This window comes from Xenopus laevis, chromosome 3L (genome assembly GCF_017654675.1).
Source record: "Xenopus laevis strain J_2021 chromosome 3L, Xenopus_laevis_v10.1, whole genome shotgun sequence".
NCBI lineage: Eukaryota > Metazoa > Chordata > Amphibia > Anura > Pipidae > Xenopus > Xenopus laevis.
This window is the reverse complement of record NC_054375.1, coordinates 88,032,007-88,050,046: the sequence shown is the minus strand read 5'-3', so window position 1 is coordinate 88,050,046 and position 18,040 is coordinate 88,032,007. Positions and strand designations below refer to the sequence as shown.

Here is an 18,040-nt window from a genome sequence, read left to right as displayed (position 1 = left end):
ATCAACAGATTTTCTGATTCTTTATAAGTTTTAGAAAGCATAATATACACTGTCACACAAATTTGCCTCTCCTGCACGGAGATCAGGTGAGGAGTGGGATTATTAGTGTAGATAGAAACAACCGGCACACGGGTCCAAAATCAAGCAGGGACAAGCCCTTGCTGGGTTTATTTGCAAAGTGTAATGTTTCGGGGTAAACCCCTTTGTCATGATGCTTAACAAAGGGGTTTACCCCGAAACGTTGCACTTTGCAAATAAACACAGCAAGGGCTTGTCCCTGCTTGATTTTGGACCCGTGTGCCGGTTGTATCTATTACACTTACCTGTATTGGAGGATACCGTAGCCTTCTTCACCGAGCACTGGCTTTCACGATACGGAGAGCCAGGGTGTGCAAGCTGGTAGTACTACACTATTATTAGTGTAGAGACAGGGTACAATTGTACTGAACTCTTTGACTATTCTCGCAAAGAACATGTTCCTGATTCACTTGGATATCACAGATCATGGTTCATATTGCACTATACTTATTTATAGTTATTATATTTATAATTATACTTGTATATTTATATGGCAGGATTAATTATCAAGCATTAAATATTAGGGGACTCCCCCAACCGATATCTTGCGATAAGTAGAAAACCTCTGTGGTTTAAAATGGAAAGGTCTGAAAATTACTACTGGTGGAATTTCTTGATAAAAGCTAAAGAAAGTGTCAGGTTTGGAAAGTCTGTGAATAGACTGTGACTCATGAGGCTTACATATGACTAAATAAAGATCTCTGAGACTTTTGTGCTTTGCCGTTTTCACAGATTTAATCAGCAGGTAGAAGATAACCCCTTCATTACTCGTTTCCTTATTTATCCAAGAATACTTCCTACTAAAAGAGGATACAGTTATGATAAAAACTCTATACTAAATATAATATATACCAGTGTATAACTGCATTTTGTGTTCATCTCTCTGTATGTAAAGCTGGCAATACACTAGCACGAGAACTAAACTCTAAAAACAAATATGGGTAAAATTGCCATATTTTATATACTGAACTTAATGCACCAGCATCAAGTTTCGAAACCTGATACAGTAATAATTCAGGTATTGTGTACAGGACCTAAGCATCTGGAATGTTGATTGAAGTGTCAGTCATTTGCAAATCATCAAGCAAAAAATGAGGTTCACCTGTCATAGAAGCTGATGCTACAGGGTTGATTATTAAATTTAGCTGCAAAATGAACTGGCTTCTGTGCTTCAATGTAAAGATAATCTGAATTACTAATTAACCTTATATGGTATATTCAATTTATACATTATATTGTCAGCCCGTCCCTAAGCTCAGGTAACTGAGAGCAGCTCAGAGTATGGGCTGTAAATCTGCAGAAATAAATATATGGAGCCAATAAGGGCATCTTTGGAGCCATTGAGATTCACAAAGGTCCAGGGCCAGATGGTATTCATCCCAGGGTAATTAGCGAGCTTAGCTCTGTGATTGCCAAACCTCTTTACTTAATTTTTCAGGATTCATTGAGATCTGGCATTGTGCCGAGAGACTGGCGAATTGCTAATATGGTGCCTCTATTCAAAAAAGGATCCCGTTCTCAGCCTCAAAACTATAGGCCAGTTAGTCTGACGTCAGTATTAGGAAAGCTTTTCGAAGGGTTAATAAAGGATAAGATACTGGACTTCATAGCAAATCATAATACTATGAGTTTGTGCCAGCATGGTTTTATGCGTAATAGATCTTGCCAGACTAACTTAATTTCTTTTTACGAGAATGTAAGTAGAGACCTAGATTCTGGGATGGCAGTGGATGTGATTTACTTAGACTTTGCTAAAGCATTTGATACAGTGCCACACAAAAGGTTACTGGTTAAATTAAGGAATGTTGGCCTGGAACATAGTATTTGTACCTGGATAGAGAACTGGCTAAAAGATAGACTACAAAGAGTGGTGGTAAATGGAACATTTTCTAATTGGACCAGTGTTGTTAGTGGAGTACCGCAGGGCTCTGTACTAGGTCCCTTGCTTTTCAACTTGTTTATTAATGACCTGGAGGTGGGCATTGAAAGTACTGTTTCTATTTTTGCAGATGATACTAAATTGTGCAGAACTATAGGTTCCATGCAGGATGCTGCCACTTTGCAAAGTGATCTGTCTAAACTGGAAAACTGGGCAGCAAACTGGAAAATGAGGTTCAATGTTAATAAATGCAAGGTTATGCACTTTGGCAAAAATAATATAAATGCAAGTTATACACTAAATGGCAATGTGTTGGGAGTTTCCTTAAATGAAAAGGATCTAGGGGTCTTTGTAGATAACACGTTGTCTAATTTTGGGCAGTGTCATTCTGTGACTACTAAAGCAAATAAAGTTCTGTCTTGCATAAAAAAGGGCATTAACTCAAGGGATGAAAACATAATTATGCCTCTTTATAGGTCCCTGGTAAGGCCTCATCTGAAGTATGCAGTTCAGTTTTGGACTCCAGTCCTTAAGAGGGATATAAATGAGCTGGAGAGAGTGCAGAGACGTGCAACTAAATTGGTTAGAGGGACGGAAGACTTAAATTATGAGTGTAGACTGTCAAGGTTGGGGTTGTTTTCTCTGCAAAAAAGGCGCTTGCGAGGGGACATGATTACACTTTACAAGTACATTAGAGGACATTATAGAGAAATGGCAGGGGACCTTTTTACCCATAAAGTGGATCACCGTACCAGAGGCCACCCCTTTAGACTAGAAGAAAAGAACTTTCATTTGAAGCAACGTAGAGGGTTCTTCACAGTCAGGACAGTGAGGTTGTGGAATGCACTGCCGGGTGATGTTGTGATGGCTGATTCAGTTAATGCCTTTAAGAATGGCTTGGATGATTTTTTGGACAGACATAATATTAAAGGCTATTGTGATACTAAACTCTATAGTTAATATAGGTATGGGTTTATAGAATTTTAATTAAAAGTAGGGAGGGGTGTGTGTATGGATGCTGGGTTTTCATTTGGAGGGGTTGAACTTGATGGACTTTGTCTTTTTTCAACCCAATTTAACTATGTAACTATGTAACTTCGAAACAGCTGTGGTTGCCTAGAGCTGGTACAGAATATCAAAACATAATATGCAGCATTTCTGTCCTAATTCTTTGTCAAGTTTTAGCTCTCCATTATGCTGCAGATTTTGCCCTATCAGACTGAGTCATCTGAGTCAGCAGTTTATTTACGAGTGTATGGGTCCTCCCTGGCTGGCTCCCCAACAGATATCTATCAGGCAAAAAATCAGGTTTGAAAATCTCATTTGGCAGAGACCACAGAAGTCTGTTGATGCTGTCCTCTACAAACAGGCATGCATAGGTGCCTGCTATGATCCAACTGCACCAGACAAGCAGATGTGTACAGTGAGTTTGGCTACTCCTCGTTGTCAATGTATATGTGTCACTGCTAATGTATTCAGTTTTAAACCTGTGACTTTTTTTTTATAATAGTTAATTCATATAATTAGCCATCTAAATACAGTGAAATGCAGTCACATGACCAGGGGCAGCTGGGAAATTGACAAAATGTCTAGCCCCATGTCAGATTTAAAAATTGAATATAAAAAATCTGTTTCTGACACCAATGGCAGGCAAGAAGGTAATGGGCACAAAAAGACAATTAAATTAATTCCAGTACAGCTAAGTAGCCCCCAATAAAGGGACTACTGGGAACAGACTCCATCTGGGGTGCACAGGTTACAGCAAGGGGGACAGACTACAGATGGGGACAGAAGCAAAACAGGCTAATTTTGTAGTAAATTAAAGGAAAGCCAGAGATATTTAGGAATGAAGACCCTGCAAAGATAAACTGTAGATTATATGGTCACATAACTCCTTGGTGACCTATAATATCTTTATAAATTACAGTAGGGGGCACATTATCCACTATATTATATATGGATACTCCTACATGAGGAATTTATGTTTGAAAAATACCTAAAAACAAATGCATGGGTCCTTATATAGGTCCTATGTATTTTTTCATATGTCTTTAACTTTCTTCTTCTGCATGTTTGTTGGCTCTAAACCACAAATTTTAAAATCTTTGGTCTATTAAAATGTATAATGATGTTGCAGAGGTTGTATTCACTGGTTCAGTTTTGACTGTCTCTCTGTACTCTTGATACAATACAGGGGTCACGTCTTTATGGGTGGTTTTCTAGCTATAGATAATTTATGCTAACGAACCAATTTTAACAAAAATGTAATTAATAAAATCAAAGCTAGTGTTTTGATGTGGGTAGATTTAGAAGAAATCACAAGAAACTAGCCTTAAGACACATCAGAAACATTGGTGTATTACAGAGCAGGTCAAGTTTGCAGAAGTTAAAAAAAAAAACAGTCCTGAAGCATGACAAAATGAAAGATGACTTATCTACAACCCTATTTCATATTTAAAAAGCACATTTTCTAATAACTTTAAAAAACTAAATTGTTACTTTATACTTCAGGAAAACACAATGATTAAAAAATATAAACCAATAGATTTACCCCTCACTTATTTGTTTATTATTCACATCAGTCCCTGCCCTAGTGAAGCTTACAGTGTAAGGTCTCTCTACAGATGACACAAAACATTCAGTGCAAAAAATATATTTATTTTTAAAAGGTTTCTTTTTTTTATACCCAGAAACCATTTCTGCAAAGTTTGCTGTACTAAATGGATAGTATTCATAGTTTGACATGAAATGCTCATAAAGGAAATATCCGCTGGAGCTTAGAAAACAACTTTATGTCCTTCTGTAGGGAAAATGGTAGTTGTGTGATCATAAGACAGAATTGCGATAATGAAAAAATGTTTAATTGCAATTTTGAGTTATGAGTGTAATATATTTTCAGTATCTGAGCAACTATTCCCCTTTGACTCATTCAGATAGTTCTTACTTTTAAATCTCCCAAAAGAAAAATGTCTTAAACTAATAATTTTTAGTACTGCCACAAATGATAGCAAGCAATGAATGCCTTATACTGAAATCGGTTTGGATTATGAAATAAGAATTTTAGGGGCAAATTATGTAATTGTTCAACAAGGCTTATAGCCAGCCAAGGGAACAGAGGTAATGGACCCTAGATGGCCCTAATATGATAAGCATACCAATGTTAGAGTGGTAGAGGAAGAGGACTCAAACATCTGTGACACCTCTAGAGCTAGAAAATAACTAGATATGCTATTTACAAAACTAGCCGAGATGAAGAAAACATCAATCACAGCGGCAGTTACTATATTGAAATCAGAATTATTTCTGATTGCTTATCACAGAATAGTGCTCCTTAAAGATGAATGGAGAATGGGCAGGATCAATAGAATGCTTGGCCAGAATGCTATTTAAGATGTATTAAGCTACAACATACACTAGTAATGAAGTTATTATGCAAGTTACCAAGAATATTTCTGAAATACACTATAAGAACTATAACCTGCAAAGTTATACTGATTTAGCACCCTCTAGCAAATGGCATGCCTTAAAAGACTTTGCTACTAATATTTGGGCCCAAAGCATTCTGTATAAATAGGGTTTGTTTCCTGCCTTGTTGTGCTGAAGAATGGCCGCAGTTTGCACTATGATATTCTGACAATGCAGACACCTTTACAGATTGATTAGGCCTCTCCGTGGACTGATGCAACTCTTCTAAGGAACCTGGTTAAGAGGAAAGAACTTCTTTAAAAAAAAAACTACTGTAAGGAAACTTAACCCAGAATGTTCGACCGTTACACATAATAAATCACCAAATAAGGTTACCTGTGACTCGCTGTGATAATTTTACATTAGTAAACTTATCATTTTGCCATCACTGTCAATTCAATGTTTCATCCATGTCTCTGCAACAGTGCCTTTCATTTGCATTGCGATGTTGTAAAAGAATGAAAATGAATAAAATCTTAACAAAATGAAAGTATTTAGAAATTCATACTTGATATTTATACAGAGAAGCAGATAATGCCAGCTAAAATGAGTCATTAATGCTTGCTGAGCATCTCTGCTTTCTAACTGTTTGTTACTGATCTGAAAACATGGTAACAGCTCTGCCAAGTAGAGAAACAAAAACTGTAGTTGAGAAAAACATATGGTCGGACATTCAATAAGAATCGTAGTTGCGCTCCGCAAATTCACTAAAATCCGAAGTTGCGCTCAGGGGTATCGTAAGGATGCGAAGTTGCGCTAGCGTTGATTCGCCAAGCAAAGCGAAGTTACGCTAGCGATGGTTAATTTGCATACGGCACCAAATTCAAATTTCAATGGAAGTATTCGTAGCAGCACTACACAAGCCTGGGAAACCTTCAAAACATCAAATAGAATTTTTATTTTGCCCTACACATGTGCCCACTGTATAGTTAAGTTGCCATTAGTTAGGAAATGTAGGGGGGAAGGAGGGGAGCCCCAAAAAATGTTTCGATCGTTTTCAGCCTATCACCCATTAAAAGAAAAAACACCAGCGTTTTTTGGGACTTAGAAAAAATGTTAACTTTTTTTGAAGCAATCCCTATCTACTCTATTGCGCTTCGCCTGGTCTGAGGTGGCGAAGGAAGTCTAGCGTAAAAGGTAGCGTTCAGAACATTGCACGCGTTAGTGAATTTACATAGTTATGTCCGCCAGGCATAAGGGTCTGAAGTAACACTAGCAAAGTTACGCCAGCGTCCGTTAGTGAATTTGCGAAGTAACGAAAATGCCCAACGCTAGCGAATTCAAGCTAGCGTTAGGCGCTTAGTGAATTTGCCCCACGGTGTCTAAGTTAATTTTAAAAAGTTCAAAAACTGCAATCCTGCACTAAAAAACATTGGCACTAAATTACACCAAAATTGCCCAAAGCAACCAATCAGATCATTGCTTTAATATTTCTATGCTATGGTAATTATTTGCTTTTGGCACCTGCACTTATACTATTTAGAACTCAGAGATGCAGTGCCCCTCTCCTGATCATACTAAATAGCTTCTTTAAATGAAATGTAATATTATTAAAATGAACCTGAGTAAACCCATAACATTTGTTAAATTATTTATGCATTTTTATTTAAGGAACTAACGTTATCAAACACCCATATATACATATGAAAAAAGTGACTTCACCCTTATTTACTTACTTAAATGTATGATCTAATGAAAATACAATCCATTTTAATTCCAGGTTGTAATGGCAAAATGTTTAAAAGTTCAAGGGGGTTATTTTGCATTAAATATAGCTGCAGTTTGTCCTCAAACCATGGTATGATTTTCTGTATGTGAACACAAATGATGTTGCAGAACCTCACTGGAAACTGAAATAACATCTCAGTTCATTAATTTCGGGAAATGAATTATCCATGGGGAGCTAATCCTGCAATTATCTGTGCAATAACTTCACTGGAAAGAAGCATGGAAAAATGCTATATTTGTGTAAAGGCCTTTTATCATAATGCTTTATTGCATTTTCTCAAAGGATGTTAGCTTTTAGCATTTCCAGCAAACCCCTATTTTCTTTCAACCATTAGATTAATGGGACATGTGGTTTGCAGCCAGCTGAAAAGCTCAAGAGAATTGCCTCCTGCAGCTCCCACTAACTGGAATTGCATCTGTCTGAGAGTGTTTGTGCTGGACTTTTGTGGGTCATGTGCCTTAGCTTGTGATTAAGTTTGTGTCTTATTGCACTAATGAGTCTCCTGCTTCCAAATACAAATAGCAATATTCTATTAACAAAGGCCTGTCTATCCAAAGATAGCAGCAACATTATGGAAGTATAAGGAGGTGTGTTGACATGCATACAGAATGTGAACTAAAGCCTGTTGATATCCCTGAAAAAATGCATAAAAGACCTACCTGGCATTACAGAAATACGCCATTAAAACTAGAATTCACCAATCACCACTCTTTTTATGAGAAAAGGCTATACCAAAATTTCTTCCAAACAGGTTCGTGTCATCTTACTAGCCATATGTTAAATGCTAAGTTTTAAATATCACAAAACAATTTCGTTGTACAAACACTATTACTATTACTGCCAGACAGACTGGTGGAAATGTTGACATTAATTACAGTATACAATATATGGCAGAGAAAAGACAATGTCAGGTCCCAGACTGAATACACTGTCTCTGGGCTGAAGGCTCCTAACAATATCATCAAACCACTTCTGACTATGTGATTAATAGATTTCATCTTTCATAATGCATCTTTTCTTAGAACGATATTGAAAAAAATTAGAAAAGGGGCTAAAACCAATAGTAGTGTATTACTTCCTGTACGACAAGGAGCGACATCCGCTATTGTATCATACAGATTCATCATAAATTAATATGCCCCATTGCCAACATACTGTGCATTTTCTAATTGTGCAATTAGTTCTATGTGTCATGTTGCTTTGTCTAGCAAATTATCATCATTTTACTCTGAGGGGCAGAGCTGGCAGCAATAATTGTAGGGAAAGAAAAAAAAGTGACATGATATAGTGAAGTCTATGGAGACTCTCAGGGCAGCCATCAGGGCGGAGAGTTGTAGGGGGCCCCGAGGATAAGGGGGGCCTGGCAACGCCACACTTACTTGATTAGCCAGGCCCCCCATCTTTCTGAGAGCTGTTGACTTCGGGAAGTCATGGACCTTTAAGGGGCCCTAGCCACCAATTTTCTTATAATGTGGGGGAGGGGCCTGGCCACCAATTTTTTTTCTCATGTGGGGTCCTAGCCACCAATGTTTTTATTGGGGGCCCTGACCACCAATATCTTTTTATTAACATGTGGGAACCCTAGCCACCAATATTTTTTTTGTTTTTTTACTGTGTGGTGGGGAGGGTGGACCTGTAGGTGGGGCTTGTAGTGGGAGTAGCCCAGGGGGCCCAGAAAATGTTGTCGTATGGGGCCCTGCGATTTCTGATGGCGGTCCTGGAGACTCTCAGCGGATTGGGGCCATGAAAATCCTTTGGAGGGCCACATCTGGCTAGCAGGCTACCAGTTGGACAGCTCTGTTCTAAGGGATCGACAGATACCTAACTAAAACTGTACTTGGCATTTAACTAATAATCGTAGCGCTAATCGTAAAGTATTCCCAGTGGTTTGACCTATTATACAGTTTATCAAACCTTTTCATTGATTTTAATAAACTGGCAATGAACACTTTCCTGTTTATTGGGATTGTAGCTGTCAAAACACAAATAGATCACTTTTGCCTGGTTGTTTGGACATGCATTTAAATATTCATGTGTGGTGTGCCACGGTAAGACCTCAAATTGTATTTAATTTTGTGTTGCTAACCTCTGCCTGATTTCTCCAAATGTGATTCCTATTGCATGTGCCAAACTTTGGCCCAGTCTTGCAACCCTCATCCATTGACATTCCTGCCATTGCTCCACTGTTTCACCCTCACAGTTACTTGTTTGGTGTGAGGTGAAGGGGAAGATAAAGGCCTTCACATCACTCCAACCAGCCTTGCAATAGTAGAAATCAGCACTATGAACCATCCGACTCTTTTCTCCCTGATGCTAGTTGCATGTGGGACGGAAGGATATGGACAATTATTTTGTAGGCTAAAACAAGTCATCTCAGAAGAGAAAATACGTTGTTAAATTTAAAACGATCATTAACCCTTTAACAAGCATTAGGCAGGCATAGGTTCCACTTGGATGTAACATATGATGGAAAATGTTTTGCCTAATCATTTTTACCTTTAAACACTGTAGATATGTTAATGAGAATATGTTGCATTAATTCTGACACAAAAGAAGTGGTAACAACAACAGTTATGTGAAAAGTATACACGTTGTAGAAAGATCAGCTTTTTTAAAATGGTAGGCAAGCAGTACTGTGCCTTTACTTTATTCACATAAAACACATTAACATGGTGCTTATCTTCGTATGGCATCACAAAATATAACAGTCTCTCTGACCAGCTCAAAATGTAGTCTTCCTGACTACCCCAGGGGCTCTTACCCAGACTCTGGTCCACCACAAGGTTAGCACTCTGTTACTCACAGTTTAGAGATCCACTTCTCTCTCAGCCAGGTCACACAGCCTGCTTCCAAGTCCACTTCAATGCTGCACTTTCCCAAACACTGTCTTTATCCAGGCACAGTCACAGGCCCCTTGGCACTTGATTTTTGCTCCGAAGCTTAGGCTCCAGAACAGCTAGAACCCCCACGTTTTGGAGCGCACCCCTTTTACCTCTGCAGGAAGCTCCATTCTTAGCTGCCACCTATTTACCTGACTGAGAAGGAATAATATCAAAAAAGAAAAAAGCAGGAAAACCCCACACTTCTTTAAAATTGATTGAGGTCTAATTTCTAATAACTTATAAAGTGCTTAGTGCTATAGTAGTCACGTGCTTATTTCCCAATTTGGCACCAACATACAGTTTAAATCAATTGTGCTATATGTAATAAATTAGTTAATTAAAGTGCTTGTGCTATAAATCAAGTGCTGTGACTTCCAATGATTTTATTTCTATGCACAATTAATGAATAATCTAAAAATTAATTCTTCCTATACGATTTAATGTAAATAAGGTGCTATAATTATACTTTTCAAAGTGAGTTCGTAATATTACAATTTTTAAATTAAGCGTCAGCAATTCATGAATAAAAGATGATAAATGGAAGATAGTATAGAGATGGAACTGTCCCAAAGAAACTAGCTGCAATTTTTCTAAGCCCTTGGACACCACACGTAGGAGAAAGGCAGCACACTGAGTACTGTGGTCTCGTATACTACATTTAACTAGCTTGTTGGAGAAACTGACTTTACTATCAAACCAACAAATCCTCTGTGCCTTAGAATTAAATGAGAATCAGGAGAATGAATGCTGCGCTTGTAATGCTACATCTCTGTTAAAATTCTATGAATCCGAGATTTGGATTAAAAAAAGGATAAAAAGATTTTGGCAATAATTAGCTTTAAAAAGTTTGAAGGTTCGCCGGCGCGCATCGGCAGAGATTTGCCTTGATAAAGCGTATGCGAAACGCGCGTCGGCGAACCGTCAAACTTTTTAAAGCTAATTATTGCCAAAATCTTTTTATCCAGCACTTGATTTATAGCACACGCACTTAAATTAATTTATTACATATAGCACAATTGATTTAAACATCATTAACTGTATGTTGGCGCCAAATTGATTGGGAAATAAGCACGTGACTAAGATAGCACTAAGCACTTTATAAGTTATTATAAATTAGGCCTCAATCAATTTTAAAGAAGTGTCGGGTTAAACTGCTTTTTTCTTTTTTGATAATCTTGATTGGTTTATATACCTCTACACAGCTTAAAATTAAGTAATATAAGTGAGTATATATTGATTATAAAGGAGTTATTTCATTAATTGTAAGAGGGAATATTAGCCCTATTTCTACTAGGCATTCCCCTGTAGTGTCATTAAATGCACACTTTTCTTTAAATGATTATGCTATTTTCCAAACACACTGTCACAATTTATGTAAATAAATAAAATGGAACATTTTAATGAATAAATGCATAGTTTTTACTTCAATATAAAGCAGTAAGAGAGCCTTGTTTTTCTTTCGTACTGTTATTTTTAAAGGAGAAATAAACCCCCTTTCTAATAAAAACACCTACCCTCCATAGTCCCCCCTCCCTGCTCCCCCCCCCCGCACAGAAGTAAATACCCCTAATCTGGTGATTACCTCTTGTTGCAGAGTCAGCGGAGCTCACGGGGGCCATCTTTAGCCGCTTCGGTAGTCTTCGGGTCTTCTTCTGGGGATCAGTAATTTTCGTCACTTTTGGTGCATGCGCACATGTAGTGAACCGGGAAAATGCTCCAACTGCGCATGCACCTATACGGAGCTTCCTTTCTGAGATTACCGAAGCGGCTAAAGATGGCCCCTGTGAGCTCCGCTGTGCTGACTCTGCAACAAGGGGTAATTACCTGTTTAGGGGTATTTACTTGTGTTAACTTCTGTGCAGGGGGAGCACAGAGGGGGGACTATGGAGGGTAGGGGTTTAGTTCTCCTTTAATAGATATGAGATCCCTATACAACCCACTTATTTCACTACTCTGTTGTGACTGTCTTAGACTCTTACATATACCCACAGTAACCAATTATTGATTAGTTTTTTTTCAACCAGCTGCAGGTAGGACTATGAAAACAAAAAAGTGATTGATTACCATGGGTTAATGGCAAGGTACAAATTTGCCCAGTGTTAATAAATGAGCTTTAGTTAGTGTTGCGCAGAACCAATTTTTGAAAACCCAGACCCATGGTCCACAACCTGCACGTTGACCTGCTACTCAACCTGCAACTGCCTTATCCGCAACCCAATCCACAACCCACTGACCACCATTAAACATGATGTCATGTTGCTGCAAACTGGAAGTGACAACATCAGACATGGGAGGGGTCAGATTTTATTTTTTAAAGTGTAAAAGGAGTAAAACTTGCTATAGATAAGACTTGCAATCCGACCTGCAAACCCAAAGACCCGCCAACCCGCATCTGAAAATCCTACTTGCAGCTTACATGCTTTTCTTGCAGGTAAACCATGAATTCCTGAGCCACTGTAAAACTCTAGCTTCAATGTGTCTGTTTTCTCTGTTTAACCCTTAAAATTTGCTTATTGTAAGCAATAGGCAAAAAGTATGTACAATACCCTAATCATTGAACTTATGTTGTACTGCCCCTTTAAGAGCTTCCTATACATTATTACTTGCTGGAATGCATACATTGTTCCTAATGCCATAAGTAAGAACTGTTTAATAAACTTTTCACCATATTTGACCTCAAAATTGTTACATCACTAAATAATTTATATTCTATAGCTGAAAAAAAATAATTCCGCAGTTGGTCTAGATACCTTGATAATGATGGAATATTCAATCTACTCTAATAGGCAGTATGACTCTTACTCTGTCTCTGTGTATTTTTTAGCACCTGTCATCCTGCTTCTTCCTCTGGCACATGAGACCTCATCGATAAACATTTAATACAGTTATATGTCGACAGATTTAGTCTGTTCACCATGGAAACTAGCGTTTCCAAATTCCATGTCTCATGGGTTAGTAAAAAGTGTTACAGTGAAACAGTTTTTTTTTTCTTCTGTTAATGCATATATATATATATATATATATATATATTTTTTTTTTTTTTTTTCCTGCTGGTTAGTGTTAAAGACAAGCAATATGTACAAGAAAAAAAGAGCTATTAAGGGTAAATTATCAATATACAGAAGATTGGCCTTAATATAAACTTTTCTTAGGCAATCACATCCAGTTAAGTCTACACATAAATACAGTACGTCAGACCTTATAAAAAGTTTGTGCTATTTCACAGATAAAACAGATGACCATATTCTGCAATTTTCATTATATTCGCTGTCCAAATATAACTTTTCTTCCATCTTTTCAGAGCAGATGGCATGTTCCCTGTTTTAAAGGTACTCACAGAACTGCACAAGGAAAAAGCCTATTACACTGATATATTACATCATTGAGTGTGCAATGACATCATATTCCCCACCCCATTTGATTACATGTCAACCCACACTTCTGGAACAAATTTTAATCATAATTACTGTGTAAATAGTATGGGTCTCTTTCTATCACTGTGATAATGTGTGCTAGATTGACCCAAGTATCTTTTTCTCTTGACAACAAAGTGGAAGTGAATGTTATTGGGGTTTTATAACAAGGTGTCAAATTAGCTAAATCCTATCCTACCACCATTCTAGCCAAACTAGAATAAAGGAATATCTGACATCTCCTGAAAATGAACGGTGGTTTATATTGTAGGGGCCGCAGTGTGAAATGGCATCCCAATCTTAAACCCCAGTTGTCATGCCCCTGCAGGCTATGAATTTATCATATATTAATGCAGCATACAACCTTTTGGGTTCCATACAGCTTCCATTCTTAGTTCATCTCCATTATTTTACTATTTCCCCTTATCTGATGTAAGTGTAACATATTGCAAAAGGTGACATTTATGCCATTGTATATTTTAATTCTGTTCCTTAGCCTACAGTGTCTTTCTGTTTCTGGACCATTGTTTTAGTATGCAGTATGGTGTGGCTAGGTCACTGTCAGGATTCCTGGAAGTTCAGTACAGAGTTTACATATTTCCCAAGTTCCTAACAAAGTGGTGTATCAACTAAATGTATCAATTTAGAAAAGTTTACAGGGTTAGTGACCCCCCCCCCGAGCTGCTTCAGAAAGACATTAGGAGGTGAAAAATGAAACTTTAATCTTCAGTATTAGAAAAACTGTCACAAACAGAAAATAGGTCATTTTAAAAAGTATGTGTAGTAATCACTTGAAGGCTGCACGTGCATTGCAAAATAATTACACATCTCTGAAAAACCTTATAAGGGTTGTTCACATTAACCTTTAGTATGTTAAATGGGTTGTTCACCTTCCAAACACTTTTTTTCAGTTGTTTTCAGATCAGAAAAATACTTTTTTCAATTACTTTCCATTTTTTTATTCTTTACTGTTTTGCCAAAATCTAAGTTTAATGTTCGTGTCTCTGGTGTTTCAATCTGGCAGCTCAGTAATTCAGGCGCAGATTCTGAACTGTTACAATTTTGCAACATTTAGTTGATACATTTTTCAGCAGCATCTCTGGAATAATAAAAATATTGTATCAATTCTAACAGCTGCCTTTAATGAAACCCAGAGCTTCTGCTCAACAGGGACAAAGATAAGAAATGTATCAACTAAATGTATTAGTTTTGAACAGTTTATAGGGTCGGTGACTCCCCCCTCCCAGAGCTACTTTAGAAAGGTGAAATATTGGATTTACAGTTCAATATTAGAACACCGTCACACATAGAAAATAGAAAGTAATTGAACTGAAAAAAGTGTTGGAAGGTGAACAACCACTTTACAGTTCTTTGCAACCTTTCAACTTTTTTTAATTTGCTACCTTCTTCTGGCTCTTTCAAAGGGTATCACTGACCCCAACAGCTTAAAATTATTGCTCTGTGAAGCTACCAACTTATTGTTATTGCTACTTTGTATTACTCATCTTTCTATTTGGCCCCTCTCCTATTCATATTCCAGTCTCTGTTGTTAGGGTAACTTGGACTACATAACTGCTGATATTCTAAACGAGAGAGCTGCTCAACAAATAAGCAAAATAACCGCTGGAAATAAAAAGTGAAGACCAACTGCAACATTTTGCAAAGTAATTGAATACATTTATTAATAAAATAAGTGGAAGGTGAGCAACTCCTTTAAGTGTTTCCCTACAAAAGACAGGGATGTGCCCAGAGACAGCCATGTCTGTGATTTTTGTGTCATTTGCTATTTATAAATTTGCTTGAAAATACAAGAGAAAAAAATATGATTTGCAGGTCCTGTAATCTTTTTTTTTTTTAGCTGTGGCTTTACAGAATCTTTTCATAAATATGTGCAACATCACCGTAAAAAAATGAATCATGGGAAAAGTTGTGATTTTTTTATTTTTTTGGACAAATGTGTCCCTTGTATACAGTAATGGCAGGCTGATGAACCTATTATGACACCCTAACAAGTAGAGCTTGCTTGCAACTCACATTAGTGCAAATCCTATTGCTTCCTGGTTGCTAAGGCTTAATTTCCCTGACAACCAGTGATGATTGGAAGTCACAATGAAGATGAAAAGAAAGATGAGCAATGTATAATGGAAATGACAATAAAATTAAACCCTTTTCAACTGAAGGCACAATAGACGAATTTAAATATAAGAGTTTCTATAAAACACAATTTGATAGCCTTCTATGACAAACTAAAAGTGGAAGCAAAGTTCAGGTTGTAACACAGATTAAGAAAGCAAGCCCCTTTATTATTATTATTATGTTTTGTACAGCAGATAACTGCCAAAGAGGTTTCCAAGCATAAAGCAATGCACAGGTGTCCTACGTCGCTGATCTTCCCACCCGCACATACACACGATAAGAACAGTGACCTCTAGCGGCGAAAAGTTTGCAGAGCCCCGGAGACACAAAGTTGCCGCATGTACAATGGGCCGGCTCACAACTCGACGTGGTTCCTGGCTATGCCGGGGCGACACTGTACGGCTCCCGCACAAATAGTGGCGTATCGCTTCTATGTATATGTATAAAAAAAGTAAAATCATCAAGCGCTATATGTTTCTACTAAGGAAGCGACAATGAGGTGAGCCCAGCGCAGTTGTGCGCATGTAGATTCCCCCCACAATCCCAGGCCTCTCCGGGGGTCTCCGTGCTACTGCCGCTCGCCTTTCTGTGCACTTCAGAGCTGGGAGCCACTAACGGACAGGTCCAGCCCACAGGAAAGAGCCTGACGCGCGCCGGCTTTGGTGCAATGCGAATCCATTGAGCAAGAGCTGCCAAATAGTTCCGCCCGGGAGCCCTCCGCCCGCACCGACAGGGCTCTTCCCACAAGCACCTGCACCCCAGCCTGCCCCACCGCTGGCTCCTATCAGACACAGCAGCCCGGGGATCCCGTAACAGCACCACCCTCTGCTTGTCTCTGATCATACATCCATTGTGGTGGGGAGGAGGAGGCTACACACTGACAGGGCATAAACCTCGCCTGCTCATCCTCACACTGGGCTCCCTGCTGCACAGCATCTAGCAGCAACAACAACAGCGGCGGCCAGAGGAGAGGAGCCGTGACACCGTGCAGCTGTAGCTAAGTCTACTCTTCTCTCGCTGCTCTTATTCTGGGGCTGGGAGAAGCAGCAAGTGTAACAAGGGGCACCCACCTAACCGCTCAGCTCCTGCACTGGGGCTCTGGCGAAAGGCTGCCGCTACTTTTTTGGCCATGGCACGGGAGAACGGCGAGAACAGCGGCACTTGTTGGAAGAAACAGGTGGAGGACATCAAGAGGATGTTTCAGTTCAAGGAGGTCCTGGGCACGTAAGTGCAGGGAAGGGCATTGAGGGAAACCCAACTCTACAGGGGCGGGGGCTGCCATTACTTTAGGGGAACTTCAAAAATAAATGTCTGATAAGCTTTACATAGTGAATGAGAGCTTGTTGTGCTTTCTGCTCCTCACACGCTGTACTGCAGGGTTTTACCTACCTGTGGCCCTCCTTCTGCCTGTCACCTGCACTGCTGAGAGTTCTAGTCTAACAACATCCTACTACCTGCCCTCCTCACAATGCAATAGTATTTTGTCAATTTATTTCTATTGTGCCACTTACTATCTCTTGCAGTGCCACCTTTCCATTGTAAATGTGTACAACATTCTCCTTTTCATTTGTAGTGGAATATGACACTGCAGTTTTGTGTGCTTTGTGCACACTGTACCACATCACACTATTGATGCTCTGCCTTCTTACACGGCCTTAATGTTTATTTATAAACTGCAATAATACTCTATTTCAAATCTGGTGGCTTATGACATTGTATCCATGCGGGAAAGCCAGAGGCAGTTGGAGTTTAAAAACCTTTTTTTTTTTTCCTCCTTGCAATGAAAGTTAAAAAGATTTTCCATATAAATACATTATACAGAGGCATTGTGTTATGGCCCAAGTAAGTGATACGTTGCTGTTCCAGGTGGCTGGTAATCATGCTGGTGTATTTGTGTGAATGTTAATGTGTGCACACATGCCGCATACTCTTCAGCTAAATGGTATGGGCATCAAAGTGCAGTTCAGGGGCTACATTTCATGACACTCCTGAATGCCAACCAGTTTCTATTCTCTGACACCCACACACTGGAAGCTTATTATCCTGTCAATAAAATCATTTTATGCAGCACATCTGCATTAGGACTATAGCCTGTGCAGAAAGTATATTGTGATTAACAGTGCTTGTACGGATGCTGGCTCTCATATTTTGTATATATTTGTCCAATCACTGTAATGTAAAGGAGAAACAGTGCCATCATCACATACACAATGCCATGTAATTCTCAAAATAGAATGTGTGACATTTACCTCTTTCATGGTGAGGGACTTGCAACGCATAGTATGGAGATTCCCTTAGCTGCTTGCTACACACAATGCAGTTATTTTTTCCATTGCCTGTGAAGAAGCCAATGTAAGTGTATGGTAAGTTCAATAAAAAGCTTCTGTTTCAGGACATGTTACCGGGATTCATCTGTTACCCTGATACTTTTTAAAATAATGCCTCCATAATTTCCTTT

General features: G+C 38.6%; 1 protein-coding gene across 1 annotated transcript in view; it reads left to right on the top strand.

Annotated features, from left to right (window-relative positions):
• Window positions 1-16,223: 16,223 nt before the first annotated feature.
• The window catches only part of camk1d.S (calcium/calmodulin dependent protein kinase ID S homeolog), a 147,623-nt gene continuing 145,806 nt past the window's right edge, over window positions 16,224-18,040 (top strand). Inside the window, 1 exon segment of the mRNA NM_001090721.1 lies at window positions 16,224-16,806. Within this exon segment, the coding sequence (NP_001084190.1) occupies window positions 16,712-16,806 (95 nt within the window). The 5' untranslated portion in view covers window positions 16,224-16,711.